Source organism: Mytilus galloprovincialis, chromosome 8, assembly GCF_965363235.1.
Source record: "Mytilus galloprovincialis chromosome 8, xbMytGall1.hap1.1, whole genome shotgun sequence".
Taxonomy (NCBI): domain Eukaryota; kingdom Metazoa; phylum Mollusca; class Bivalvia; order Mytilida; family Mytilidae; genus Mytilus; species Mytilus galloprovincialis.
Genome location: NC_134845.1, coordinates 81,814,126 through 81,829,474, shown reverse-complemented (window position 1 = coordinate 81,829,474; position 15,349 = coordinate 81,814,126). Strand labels below are relative to the sequence as shown.

Sequence of the window (15,349 nt, the reverse complement as noted above, 5' to 3'; positions counted from 1 at the left end):
AGTATATTTGTGGTGTTACTTTTTTCAATATATCTTATTGTCGTTTTGATTCTATAAGTTGTTTGACTTTGCCTATTATATTATTTTGCTATTGTACCAATAAGTACTTTCAGACACACAATAATATTCATCCTTAACACATCGAGGGAACACTTATCGGTACCGCATAAACATCTTGTTTTTATTAAAACCTCTAAATTTCCTAGTAAATGTACAATGAGATTGCGTCAGAAACCATAAACATCTTAATGTTTAATAATTCAATCGTGCAGGATCCAACTACATCGTTTATATAACACGTGATACAAAGCGCAGCATAAAAATATAAAAACTGAGCAATATAAAGATGATTCATCAAGTTCAGTCACACATTCAGTGGAAATCAAATTATTTCAAATTATATATTATAAATCTGTTTTATTACTTGACCAATTATATATAAAAAATGAACATTATATATCATTATCTATTTAAGTAGTTGAATGGTAATTTACTGAGATTTCAAACCCAAATAACAAGGGGAATTATCACACGGGATCTATTTTAAATACAACATTAACACGAATTTCGATTGTCAGTTGTTTTCATTAAGTTGACGACAACCATACTTCAGATTCCTAGACAACCATGACTTTTTGGAGAATCAGTCCACTATTTTTTGTTTTTATGTTAGTTCTGTGTACGGCATTTTGTAATCCACTGGTTTCCGTGTCGGTACTTGATGAAATGAAAGCTCCGCTTGTAGTCGATCTAGACATGTCGAACATTGAATCTTACATCGATACTAAAATAGATGAACTAGAAAACAAATTAAATGAAACATTTTGGAAGAAGGTTGATACGTTGATATCAAATGACAAAGACTACAAGAAGAAAATTGATGAGCTGGAAAACAAAATTCAAACTTTAAGAAAACGTAAGTGGTGCATGTTCAGTATGTTATTCAAGGTGCACAAAACATATTCCATAATTCTTTAATTGTTTTCAAAGTGAAAATCTGATAGGATATACATGTATGTACAAGAAAAAAAAAAGACTAACAAAGTGTCAAATGTAAGCCAGTCACATAAATTTGTTTTACCATGATCACTGACATTAAACAATAAAACAATTTTGTTCACGAATTTATCATGTAAATTGTATACATTCTGTTTTCATCTGTATTTAAACAATGCTATTTAGAATCCGACTGCAATAATCTATTGTACACTTATGTGATTCGAGCGTCACTGATGAGTCTTTTGTAGACAAAACTCGCGTCTGGCGTATATACTAAATTTAGTCCTGGTATCTATGATGAGTTTATTTACATTAACGATACCACCATAACTACACTAAATGCGAATTTCAACAATAACATGCAAGACCCTCATAAATATGTTTCAATAATTTTGATATGAAAAGTCATGAAATGTACTATTGTAACACAAATTAATACAGATCTAAAATCCTTACAAAATAACAAATACCGTTTACTTTATCAAGGCATGGTAGTTCCATAACATTAGCAAATATATATATAAATATTATAGCATCAACAATGTAAACGTTGCATAAAATATGAACTTTCTAATCATCCACATGTCTTATCCATAAAATACATACAACACTTCGAAAAAAGTAAAAAAACAAAAATATTGAACTATGAAATTTGGAAAGTTCCTTTAAAACGGCAAAATCAAAAGCAAAAAGACATAAAACCAATTGATAACAACTGTCATATTTCTGACTTGGAATAGGCATTTTCACCGAGTAGAAAATGGTGGACTACACCTAGTGTTATAGCTAGCTTAACATCTCACTTGTATTACAGTCGCATGAAATTCCATTATATTGACAGCAATGTGTAAACAAATCAAACATACATAATAAGCAAAAATTTCATAAAAAAATGTATACAGATAAAGCAAAACCGAATTATTTATCTATTATCAATCTAACATAAATAACGTTGCACTAAAGGTAATTTGTGTATATTTAATCGGGCTTTTCAATCATTCATTCTCTTTATCTATTATGACGTTTACATAGATTACTTATAATTAAGTTTACATCGCGTGTGAATCATCTCTATTAGATGTACATATATTACTTTGAATTAAAAGTATAGATTTTATAACGCTTTTGAGTTATCCCCTACTCTAATATCTTATAAAATAAACACACATGACATTTGAATTAAAAATAGATATGTTGTGTAGATTTTAATCATTCCCTCTCATAATCTAACATAAAATATACACACAGAACATTGAATGGAATGGGCATGAATGATTTACGTTGCGTTTGAATCACAACCATTACTAATCCATTGTTAAAAAAGCATACACACTTCGAATAAAAGTGCAGATTTTATGAAGCTTTTGGATTTTATTCATTCGGCTAAAGTATACATGTATATGCATATATTAAACTTTCGGAAATCAACATGTATATACTAATACACAATATTTTGAGCTACTGATTTCTTGGCTGATGACTAAATTATAATTAGATTAAAAACATTTGTGGGTTAAACTTGTAAATGAATTTCAGTCAGAAGCGGTCATTTTGATCGTAACATCATCTGAAAAGTCTGAACAAAAAAAAATAATACGTCATGCTCAGGTTTGCAGTAAAATTTCAGATTTATTGACTGCGGTACATTCAGCACTGTTCAGTAGCTTTTCAGAAAATTTATTATGATGTTGATCTGTTCAACTACTGAACAGCCTGAACACTGAAAGATTCTGCTATGAATTGACTGCAAGATATTTTCTGCACAGTATTGAATTCACCTCTGTCAGTGGATAAGTCTGAAAAGTGATGATTTAATGCTTTGTTTTTTAAAGGTTGGTCAGATCAAAAATTTATAATTTAACTTATGAACGAATTTCAGTTTAGAGTGTTCATTCAATCGTATTATCATCGGAAAAGTCTTAACAAAAAACTATAACGTCATTGCAGAAATTTTCAGATTTATTGACTGCGGTAAATTCAGCACTGTTCAGTAGCTTTTCAGACAATTCAGTATGTTGTTGATCTGTACAGGTAGATAGCAACTACTGAACAGTCTGAACACTGAAAGATTCGATATAAATTGATTGCAAGAGATTGTCTGAATAGTATCAAATTCACCTTAGTGAATAAGTAGGAAAGTGACTCTAACACTTAAAAGAACTTGATGTTCAGTCTTGTAAGGGCTGGTCAGATCAAAATGACTGTTTCAGACTGCAATGTGTAACTTATGTTAACATTTAAAATCAAAAGGACAATATGAAAGCAGGGGATTGATTCTGATTTGTTTCGCTTAATCGCTGTATGACTATGGAACAGCGGGATATTACTGTTGCCTTTATTTATTAGCAATACTATTTACAGCAAACACTGTTAAAGATTGCATGGACGTGACAAGAGGACCAAGTGGTGTATACAGGATAAATCCAGAGGGAGGACCCGGTTACAATGTATACTGTGACATGAATACGGACGGTGGCGGATGGCTGGTTAGTTTGTATAAGACTTCCTGAATTTGGATATCCCCCAATCTGATCGAAAAACAGGTCCGCGCTTTGCTAACAGGGATTTAATAACCCTTCATTTTACTTTCTGTGTAGCGAACCTTACGGCATTCTCCGGTTTTATCACAATGTAAGACACCTTAAAACTTTTGAAGATTGAAATTTCATTGACTGACATGATGATTGCCTAACAGAAAGTATAACGGAGATTGCGCAGATCCTTGCAAGCAAAGCATGGACGCAAGATCTGTAATTTTTTTATCTGATTTATTACTTGTATTGTTTAGACTTATAATCTGTACTGTTTTATTTGATATCGCTGTTTTTAAAACTTCAGATTTGAACTATAGAAATTGTACAGCAATTTAACATACATTTTTATTGACATTCATTATTTGAGGAGATGAATTTGCTACACTTTGAATTATCCCACTAAATAGTTACTAAAATAAAAAATAAAATTTATCTTACTAAGTGTCGGGTCGGTGGTTGGTTATATCTTTTTAACACGTGATTTATTTGAATGTTCAGGTTTATAATAAATGTAAATATGCCTAATAGAAACAAAGCACCTAAAATAAGAATATTCGCAGTTACTGAGCTTATTATAACTAATTGATAATTTGTGCCTTCCCAAAGCCGAATTTGTATTTGTGGATACCCGATGCGCAGTAGAATTTGGTATATTTGTAATGTCGTGTTTAAAAGATATTTTCATCTCTGTTCATGCGATTGCATGCCAGGTATATAGGAAATGACAAAATTGTTATTTTACAATTGATGTAACTTCTATATAAGAATATCACACGTATGAATGGAAAAATCATGTTTTAGTTGCTGACATCTATATCATTTGGTTTCTTGTTGATAGATGTCTAACAGACAACCATACTGCAAATGCTTATTGTTACTTACTTACAGTCCTTTGATGGTGTAAACCTCTCATTAACACCATACACCATTACACCATACACCATAGACCATACACCTTTACACCATATACCTTGTACCATTACACCATACACGTTACACGTTTACACCATACACCTTACACATACACCATACACCACTACCAATCCTATCTGCACGATCCGAAATTACCCATTATGCAATTAAATTTCATATATTAAGATTATTATAATGGTTTATTTTCAAAATCCGAAAAATTAAAATAAAAAGAACTTTGTTCTCAACTAATGAACTGTCGTACACCAATCATTCACACAATTCCCGATCGCACGTTGCACAATCACACCATTCCTAATACACTATTACACCATTCCCCTTACACCATACACCATAGCACCATACACTTTACACCATTACACCATATGCCATACACCATTACACCATACACGTTTTTTTGGGAAGTTTACACCATCCAAGGGCTGTATATGACTTTCTTCTCCAAGGTTTTCCAAAGGCGCTTTAACGGTAACGTCAGTTTCGAAGATAAACTTTGGGACGATTACAAAAATGGATTTGGAGATGTCGCTAAAGAGCATTGGCTAGGTTTGTATAAATATCAATTTGATTCCTTATGATTTCCTTAAAATAATGCTTTTGTTCATGCATCAATCGCCGAGGATTTAATTGACAAGAACCGATATCTAAATGTGTTTTGACTTTAGTATAACGTTATTGCTTGTCCTTAACCATGAATGAGGAACATAATGTGACATCTCCGCACTGTTTACATGGTACCACATGTGGAGCAGGATCTGCTTACCTTTCTGGAGCACTGAGATCAACCCCAGTTTTTGGTGGGGTTCGTGTTGCTTATTCTTTAGTTTTCTATGTTGTGTTTTCTGTACTATTGTTTGTCTGATTGTCTTTTTCCTTTTTAACCATGACATTGTCAGTTTTTTTCTATTGATGAGTTTGAATATCCTTCTGGTATCTGTCGCCCCTCTTTTACAACGTCCCCATGGACATATTGATTACAAACCTTCCAACACTGAAGTTGTGAGTGCGAACTCACTTGTTCGTTTGAGTAGTATCTTAATTGGTATCTGATTTTGCAATTGGTTTTACAAATTCTTTCAACAATACAAAAAGCAACTATATGCCATGAATTTAGTTTGAAGTTTGCGATTTTACATGTTTTGCTCTATGTTGAATGTTTCAATATTAAGACAAGATGAAGTAAGCAAAAAGGTTTTACTTTTTTCTTTTCTTCTTTTATAAGTTTGCTTTTTTCTTTCTGGAGTTTGGTGTTGTTTGATCTTAACTCCTTTCTTTATAATGATGTGTATAAACAGACTTCTTAACAATTGCAGGTAACGAACGTTTACATCAAATGACCTTCAGGGATCAATATGAACTGCGGATCGATCTAGTTCATGATGGTTTGAGGAAATTTACAGTTTTTGCAAAATACAAGCAGTTTTCAGTTGGAAATGAAGATTCAAAGTATGATTTAGCTATTGGTAACTTCAGTGGAAATCAAGGTATTCATATATTTATGCCATAATTAATAACACAAATAAAAACCGCTTCGTTCATTTTGGTTTAAAATGTTTTTTTTTTCTAGAAACTCAATAAAACCACAACTATAATTGCAAATACCAAGACATTAATATGACAGCTAAAATTAATTCGTTTGATGTGTTTGAGCTTTTCATTTTGCCATTTGATTAGGGAATTTTCGTTTTGAATTTTCCTTTGACTTCAAGTTCGGTATTTTTGTTATTTTACTTTTATCTACAAAAAAATATTTTTAAAGAATTGGCCGTTTCAGAATCTAATGCATCCTGGGTAATATTTTCAAAAGCGTACACAAAAGCGTTTTGATTAATTTAAAACTTTATAAACAATGGAAATTCAACCAATGACGTGACGTTTTTTTCACTTTGGGGTACGGACAATGAAATTACCCATGATGCTTTAGATTCTGAAACGGACAATTGATCTGTATGACAGAAATATTGTAGACAAAATAACTTATTTCCATCACGTTAAAATATATATCTACATATATGCAAAAGAAATTTTCAGACCGAAAAAATAATGTAGTTGGTTTTCTTAAGGTGTTGAGTTTATTAACATAAAATTGGATCAAACAATTATGGATCTCTTGATGCTATATAATTTAGGTACCGTTAATTTTATTACTACCACTTGGTCGATGCCTCTGCTGGTGGACTATTAGTCCCCGAGGGTATCACCAGCCCAGTAGCCAGTACTTCGGTACTGGCATGAACATACGGATTTTTTGTGTTATTAAAATTTGCTGTTACAAAATATTAAAAATGATTATAAATAAAGGAATGTATCTCCCTCATGCAAAGCTCTGATTCCTTTCACGGATTTGGCTATATTTTTTGGACCTTTTGGATTATAGCTCTTCATCTTTTATATAGGCTTTGGATTTCAAATATTTTGGCCACGAGCATCACTGAAGAGACATGTATTGTCGAAATGCGCATCTGGTGCAAGAAAATTGGTACCGTTAATTTTATAAGGGTTGTTTATTGTCTTAGCTTTGATTTCAATGTATCGGAGATGTTTCTAATATTCCATAAATTATCCCAAATTAGATTATGAATTAAGTTGAAATGTGGATAGACGTTGATGGAAAAGATAAACAAAAACACCTACATAGACAATCATCATATTATTGTCATCATACATCTATTGCATTTTTCAAAGAAATGTGCAGAATTTATCTTTGTTTCAAATAAAAAAAATACTTGGCATGAGTAAAGTTTTATCCTGTTCAGTGCTCTAGACCAAATTTCACACTACATTTCATTGCATATAAGAAAATAATCATCTCTTGAAGTTTACCAATCTCATTTCACCTCTTTTTTAAGCTTTAGTAACTATGTAACATCAAGGTTCCAAAATATTCTATAGAATCACCAAATACCAAAACAATGGTGCTTTGAACACGTTGAAATGCTCCAAATAAATGCGTATGACCCAGGAATTTTTTACTGCAATGAAATGTAGTATTAATATCCTACAACTGTCAAATTCAAGGGAATATATTTTTTCGACCCTTTTTCGTATGCAACCGGATGTGATGTACTATGATTTGGTGGTAATACACTTGTAAGTACTAAGTTGAGCGAGGGGAAAGTTTAAAAAGTAAACATTTATTTTTTTTTATAGATAATACTACAATTTGTTTAAATACAAATTAAAGTCATACAAGTGTTTACGATGGTTTAAGGTGGTATTGGAGTAAAAACAAGTGAATGTGAGATACTGCTCACTTATAATAACCCTGACCGCTAAAAGTATAAGGTAAACAGGAATTCGGGGTTGTTGGGTGATGAATCTGAAAACGCATCACACGGAAAACCTGACTTATATAAACACTGAAACCAAATTTCAGAAATTCTTGTATTGTAGTTCCTGAGAAAAATGTGACAAAAAGTTTCAACTCAACTTGGCTATCATATGAAAAAAATGATACAAGTGTTCAGTAAATATGAAGTTGTTGAGTGGTGAATCTGAAAACTCGTCACACAGTACAATCGACTTATATAAACCTTGAGACCAAATTTCAGAAATCCTTATGATGTAGTTCCTGATAAAGATGCGACAAAAATATTCATGGAACGGACGTACAGACTGACGGACTGACAGATGCCTTGACGGATCGATAGACTGACGGACGGACATACATAGGTAAAACTGTATACCCCACTTTTTTTAAAGCGGGGGAATAATTAAAAAATGATAGAATTTGTTCATACTTTGCGAAAACGAAGCATATAGTGATGCGCTCAAAAATATAATAACAATGATACGTCACCGAGCTTTTTCTCAAGCTACAGGTTGTAACGAAATGACACACTTTCTATGGATTATACAGGAAAAAACATCATTATATGAATATTAGCTAAACTAAATGATAGAATTGCAAAATAAAATACGAGAAGACAGCTTTTAGAAAATGCTTTCAGAATATCAAAAGAAAAGATAGAGTCACCGTACGTTTTTTCCTGCTGAAACTGAAACATTATAAAAAAGCAAAATTTCATGTAGATTCCTTTAAAAAATGTACCACTTCAGAGTTACATCACCTCAATAAGCCTAATTAAAAACATTAAAAATCAAGCAAAAATTATCTGAATTTGTAGAAATATTAGTAATTCTAAGTTAAAATCTTTTTGAATGCATATTCACAATTTAGTTAATTGCATTCCTGAATTAATTTTGCTGACTTGATTGAAAATCTGTACCTCTGTCCTCTGCTATTTTACAATTCAAGATGGCGAAAGACACCCATACTACCTTTTACGTGTTTTTGAAAAGTTTTATTTTACACTGCATTGTGCAAGCAAGGTCAACTAATATCTTCAACTGGTTTATGACGTGTAATTTCAAAACTTTTTGGAATAAATAGCGATAAAGTGTATAGACAACTACCCTGCAATGTATGGCTGTACAAAATATCTAAACAATAGTTAACTTGATAACTTACTAGGTATATTTTATACAACTGCGAGTATGTTTAATGACCTTGATTTTTTTTTGGCAACAAAAACAAATATAGTGCATACACAAAAATATAATTATGCGCCGATTAGCTCTGTTCTATAAACACAAGACAGACGGTACGAACAATAAACTTGCAACATATCTAATCTTTCTTCGAATCTTTTTTCTTTAGCGCCGTCAATTATTACAGAAAATGGTTTACAAGATTTTTTTGGAAAACAAACAAAGTTTACCACTCCAGACATGAACAACATTGATGGTGATTTGGAAAATTGTGCTAATGGCGAACCAAAACGAGGAGGATGGTGGTTTCTGCCCAAATGTGAGACTTCGTATTTGAATGGTCAATACATAAAGGGTATGCGATGGTCCTACATTCCGTTTTTCAAAAGACACACATTTTTAATGACAGAAAGCCGAATGATGATTCGTCGCTTGTGATCACCACATAATGATTTGTTTATAGTGGTTACTCATAATCAACATTATTATTTAGTTAAATACATTAACTAAATAAACGTTAATATAAATGTGAATTTGTTTGTGAATATGTGCCTCATAAGCAAAATCATAGGCATTGCTTTTTTACGTCTTAAGAATATTTTCATTATTTTATTGCAAAATGTGTAATCAATATGTGACACAATAAAAATTTAAAATGTCATTCTTATAGATTTGACATTTTATCTTGACTAAAATAAATGTGAAATATTCACTCTTGTTTTATGCCATATTAATGTGATTGAAGGTCATATTTAGCAATACTGTAAAGCGGGATGCTTACGCTAACTGAGTGTTGATATATTTTCACTTATTTCACCATAAAGATATGATTAGAAAATTAGGCCCTTGATTAAATTTCACTTTTTAGGACCACATTTATGGTGTAAAAGAACAGGAAACTTATACTTCGTGGAGACGCGGTGGCCGCTAGAAAATCTCAGAGAATGTTTACAACTTTCTAGTATTATTTATTTTGAGAAATATAAGATAATCCCTAGACAATAAAAAACTAACCCAATGTTAAAATTTCATATTTCTTTTTTATAAGTAAAATGAATACGGCGACTTTGACAGCAATACGACAAAGTGAAAGAAAAAGACGACGTAGACAGCATTAAAGGACAGCATGCCAGCAATAGGACAACGTCAAAAAAATGGGCCGACGAATATGATATTCAGAAAAAGAAAAATGAATAGGGTGCTGTTGACAACAATAAAAAAAACTGAAATGAATAGGGCGATGTTGGAAACAATAAAACAAAGTGATATGATTTTTTTACTTCTAGTAAAAGCAAGGAGATATTACAATCTAAAGGAGTATGGGTAATTACATTGATCGTAGTCCAAAATAATGATAACTTTACATTATTGGCTATCGTAACTGCCCAGCTATTCTTTGTAGGCGTTGCGAGAATAACCGAGTAGTTACGATTTAAAAGCATTGGCTGAGGACGTTGTTAGCCGATCACAACATTGTAAAGTACACTTTTGAAAATATTACCCACAACACATTTCAAAATGAAAATAACATGTTAGATGCTAGCACGGTAAAATAGAATCTCTAAAACCCCTTTGATAATGTTAAAAGATATTCCCTTACTGTTTTATTCTTTTTTTCTTATTCTCTGGCAATTAAACCCTTTCTCAACCCATTGTTTAAATGTAAATTTGTTCATTGGTACCAGTGGATCATCAGAATAATCTAATCTAGATGGTTAAATTGTCGAATTCTAAAGTCTGAGCTTGGCCGTTGACTATTTACTAGACTTTATAAAACATATGATGGTTTATCTATATGTATGTTTTCGTCTTATGTACTTATTCTGTATTTGTACTTGTCACAAACATTTTACTGTTTGAAGTTTATGTGAAAATCGATTTGAAGAACAATTACTGGAAACAACTAGCTTTAACAAACATGCTATAGAAATGATGAACCCGAACAGTCTGTCCAAAAATATGCAGAACAATGCGGGGAAAAGTTGTGTACAGAAATTAAAATATATTTCCGGATTAACAAATCATCCTCGAAACCAAATAGTTCATTTAGTTGAAAAGATACCAAGAACCAAAAGAGAAAACCAAAAACCATAACTTTATCAAAAGAAAGTAAATATTGTCCGTAGTATAGTAAAATGAAAACTGATAACAATACAAACAAAGGTTCACAAAACAATTTGGGTAAAAACAAAATATTTAATAACAATACGGACCCCAATAAAACCGGAGATTTAAATATCCTCTTTTACTGTTGATTAAAAAAATTAACAGTCCCATTTTTCTTGCACCAGATGCGCATTTCGACAATACATGTCTCTTCAGTGATGCTCGTGGCCAAAATATTAAAACTTTCACTGTTTATTTATGGTTTATGTGAAATGTCATGTAACTTACTGATGGGTCATCTTTTCCATCTTTTGGAAGTCACCCTCTCTGTTTGGTGTTGATGATTCATCTATTTAAGTCACGAATTTGAACTAAGTTCAAATAAAATGATGTTATATGAAGTATTATTATATATAAGGGTATGGATAGAGGGTAATTTATTTCTCTATTCTTTAACTTTACAAACCATTTTTCTCTATTCTGTATTTATTTTGCTCATTATTCTCTTTTCTTTATTTATTTTGCTCATTATTCTCTATTCTTTAATTAATGTCCCTAGTTTTCTTTTTTCATTTGTTTGCCATAAATACTACAATTTTTCCTCATTATTCTCTAGTCCGTAAATCTAAGCCAGACCCTAATATATCTATTTTATAATTTTACCAATTTCTACATTAAAATCATGAATTAATATATAATTTCAACATTTGATTTAGAGTATTATCTATTTAAATAGGATAATCACTGATATTTCAAAACCAAATAAAGGGGAGAATTAGCACGTGATCTTCATTACATACAGTAATAATACGAATTTGCAATTGTCGATTGTTTAGTTGTCGAAAACCATATTTTGGATTCTTAGACAAATATGAATTTTGGGGGCAAGTTCAATATTAAACATTTTGTAGTTTTTGTGTTATTTCTGTATACGGCATTTTGTAATCCACTGATTTCCGAATACTGACAGAGCCGATACTAAATGACGGCAAGAGAATGCCTGAAAAGTATTGAATTCACCTTAAGTCTGAAAGTCATTCTAACATTTAAAAGTACTTGATATTCAGTTTTGTAAGGGCTGGTCAGATGACTGTTTCAGACTGTTAAACTTATGTTAAGATTTAAAATCAAAAGGATAATATGAAAGCAGGAGACTTTTTCTGTTGTTCCGTTGTTTTACTTTTGTGTGTTTGTTTTGTTTGTTTTAGTTTGTAACATGGATTAGTTTAAGCTAAATCGATGCACGACTATTATACAGCGGTATACTACAGTTACCTTCATTCATAGCATTACTTTTTCAGCAAAAGTCTACATTGTAATGAATAAACACTAAACACAAAAAAGGGGGAGAACATTCATTATATCTGGAACAATTTTCCTAAAAGACGGGGTCTAATTTCAGTCTGCAAGTATATTTGTACATGTACATGCAGATAGAAGGAGTGATATTGGAATGTTCAACTTTACTTGGAAACTATTGGAAAAGTACTGACAGAATTTCATGAGAAGCCAGTATCATCTAGTCTTGCAATTGGGAACTATGTGTAAAGTGCTGTATATGCAATGTGTTGCCACAATCCACTTAAGGAGCTAAGATCAACAATAATTTGGAACTACATGTATTAATTATAATATTATTTTTTTCTGATATTTGTAGTAAAACTTATCAAGTATCAACATAAAATCATTCATGGGTGGTGATTAGTAAAGCAGACGAGGCATTTCAGCTTGTGCACTCATCTTTCACTTGCACTTCAGCTTCTATTAACACAAAATATGTGCTGAAAATTGTCACAGCCATACATGCAGATGTTTCTAGGAATATGTATGTAACAACTTGATAAATATGTGATCTAGACTATCCTGTCAGATATATATATACAACTTGTTATACATTTTTTTTGCGTCGTATAATACTATCATGTCGTCTGCGTCGTCGTCCGAAGATGCATTTAGTTTCCGGACAATAACTTTAGTTTTAGTAATTGATCTCTATAAATTTTGACCAGAGGTTCAATACCACCAAAGGGAGGTTGGAATTGTTTTTGGGGGTTATGGTCCCAATAGTGTAGGAATTGGGCTCAAATTAAGCATTTTTGTAGTTTCCAAACAATAACCTGTGATTTAATGTATGAATCTCTCTAAAATTATGCCACAAGTTTCAATACCATGAAGGGATAGTATTGATTTTAGGGGGTTATGTCTCAAACAACATAGGAATTGGGGGGAAACTAGGGTTTCTTTTGGTCAATGGACAAATAAGACAATTTCAAAGGAGTGTAAGGGAGGTAATCCATGAAAACATTTTAAATACAATATTTGGTATGTTAAGATTTAGCTCCCTAACACTAATAGTTTGTTTTTGGTCAATGGACAAATAAGACAATTTCAAAGGAGTGTAAGGGAGGTAATCCATGAAAACATTTTAAATACAATATTTGGTATGTTAAAATTTAGCTCCCTTACACTAATAGTTTATTTTTGGTCAATGGACAAATAAGACAATTTCAAAGGAGTGTAAGGGAGGTAATCCATGAAAACATTTTAAATACAATATTTGGTATGTTAAGATTTAGCTCCCTTACACTAATAGTTTATTTTTGGTCAATGGACAAATAAGACAATTTCAAAGGAGTGTAAGGGAGGTAATCCATGAAAACATTTTAAATACAATATTTGGTATGTTAAGATTTAGCTCCCTTACACTACTAGTTTTTTTTTTTGGTCAATGGACACATAAGACAATTTTAAAGGAGTGCAAAGGAGGTAATCCAACAAAACATTTTAAATACAATATTGGGTATGTTCAGATTTAGCTCCCTTTCACTACTTGTAAATTTTGTATAAAGAAATGTCAAGTTTTGGACTATTTACCAAAAAAAAGGTGGGTATTGCACAAAAGCAAAAACATATCAATTTACATCATATTACCAATTCTTAGTTCTTCTACTACAGTAATTATGTGTTGGAAACCTAATATGTGTCAAATATTTAATAACGGACTTCAACAATGACCAAAAACCTATACCGCGTAGTCAAACAAATAAAAAAATAGAAATTACGTTCTTTTGTATATATTGCACATAACACAATTTAATTCGTTCATGCCGAATGTTCACTGGCAAATATTTCAAGGATAATACGGATAAGAAAATATATATAAGTATCATATTATGAAAGTTATGCAAAGTAGGAGGAGCTAGATATATTGACTGCCATCAGAAGATGAATGGACAATGTATGCTTGGTGTACGTATGGGCAAATTTTCCCCTTTTTACACTACGCGGCTTCGTGTGTATACATCCAGCTGTAAGTAGATGTGGTATGATTGCCAATGAAAGAACTATCTACCAAAGTTCAAATTTAAAATTCATTATTATTAATAAAAAAATATCTCCTTTTTATCATCACACACAGATTGATAATTAGTTACTGGTATACATTTCTTTGCAACAGTTATATCATATCAGTATTCACAAAGAAAATTGTCATTCCCATGTTTTGTTGCAATGACATCACTCCGCTATATTTATTTTAATCAAGAACTTTCCTTTGTAGCTTCTCTTTGAAAAACGCATGTCAAAAAGTAAGACAGAAGTTAAAGTTTGCCAATATCACCTTCATTGTGTACTGGACGGAGTTTTAAAAACCTAGTCATAATATATTTTTATTTATAAAGTTGTTAGTAGCGTTTGGGACTGCCCGTCACGAGGTCTGCAGGACTGTGTCCTATAGGCAGAATCCTCGACATTGTGAAACCAAACATTTTGCGGTCCTCCGCAAAGCATGCGGTATTGAGGTATTATATAAAAGAGTTAGACCGATGTATAAGGTCGGAATACTGGGTCCCGGTTAATATTGATCAATTTTCATCTGCATCGTGTACATGAAAAGGCAAAAAAAAAGTAAATTATTGAACTGCCGTCATTGGCAAAACATTTTCAAATATAAATCTTTTAGACATCATTTAATTTAGCCGGTATTTAAATGAATTCAAAATATGGTGCGAACAGACGCAATGGGGCGAACGTGTATGATGAGAATGTGTTTTTGGAAGGGAATACCGTCGTCCTCGTTAATGTTAGTATTTATATATTCTTTTTTTTTAATGTCATATCATGTATATTTCCGTCCTTCTTTTTTTTTAACTGTTATGCGAAAAAATGAAGAAAGCACTCTCACCGTACATATTTCCTGTTTTGAAGAACGTTTTGCATCACTTGTTTACATCGTGAAGGGTGCTTTCATACAAGCCCTCGTTCCAAGGTCGTCAAAATTATTTTTT

General features: G+C 31.7%; 1 protein-coding gene across 1 annotated transcript; it reads left to right on the top strand.

The window, feature by feature from the left end:
* Positions 1 to 529: 529 nt before the first annotated feature.
* On the top strand, positions 530 to 9,667 carry LOC143043572 (fibrinogen-like protein A). The gene is made up of 5 exons (XM_076215820.1): positions 530 to 916; positions 3,361 to 3,485; positions 4,913 to 5,012; positions 5,780 to 5,950; positions 9,127 to 9,667. Exons 1-5 carry the CDS (start codon positions 628 to 630, stop codon positions 9,393 to 9,395), a joined length of 954 nt encoding a protein of 317 aa, XP_076071935.1. The 5' UTR covers positions 530 to 627; the 3' UTR covers positions 9,396 to 9,667.
* The last annotated feature ends 5,682 nt before the right edge of the window (positions 9,668 to 15,349 follow it).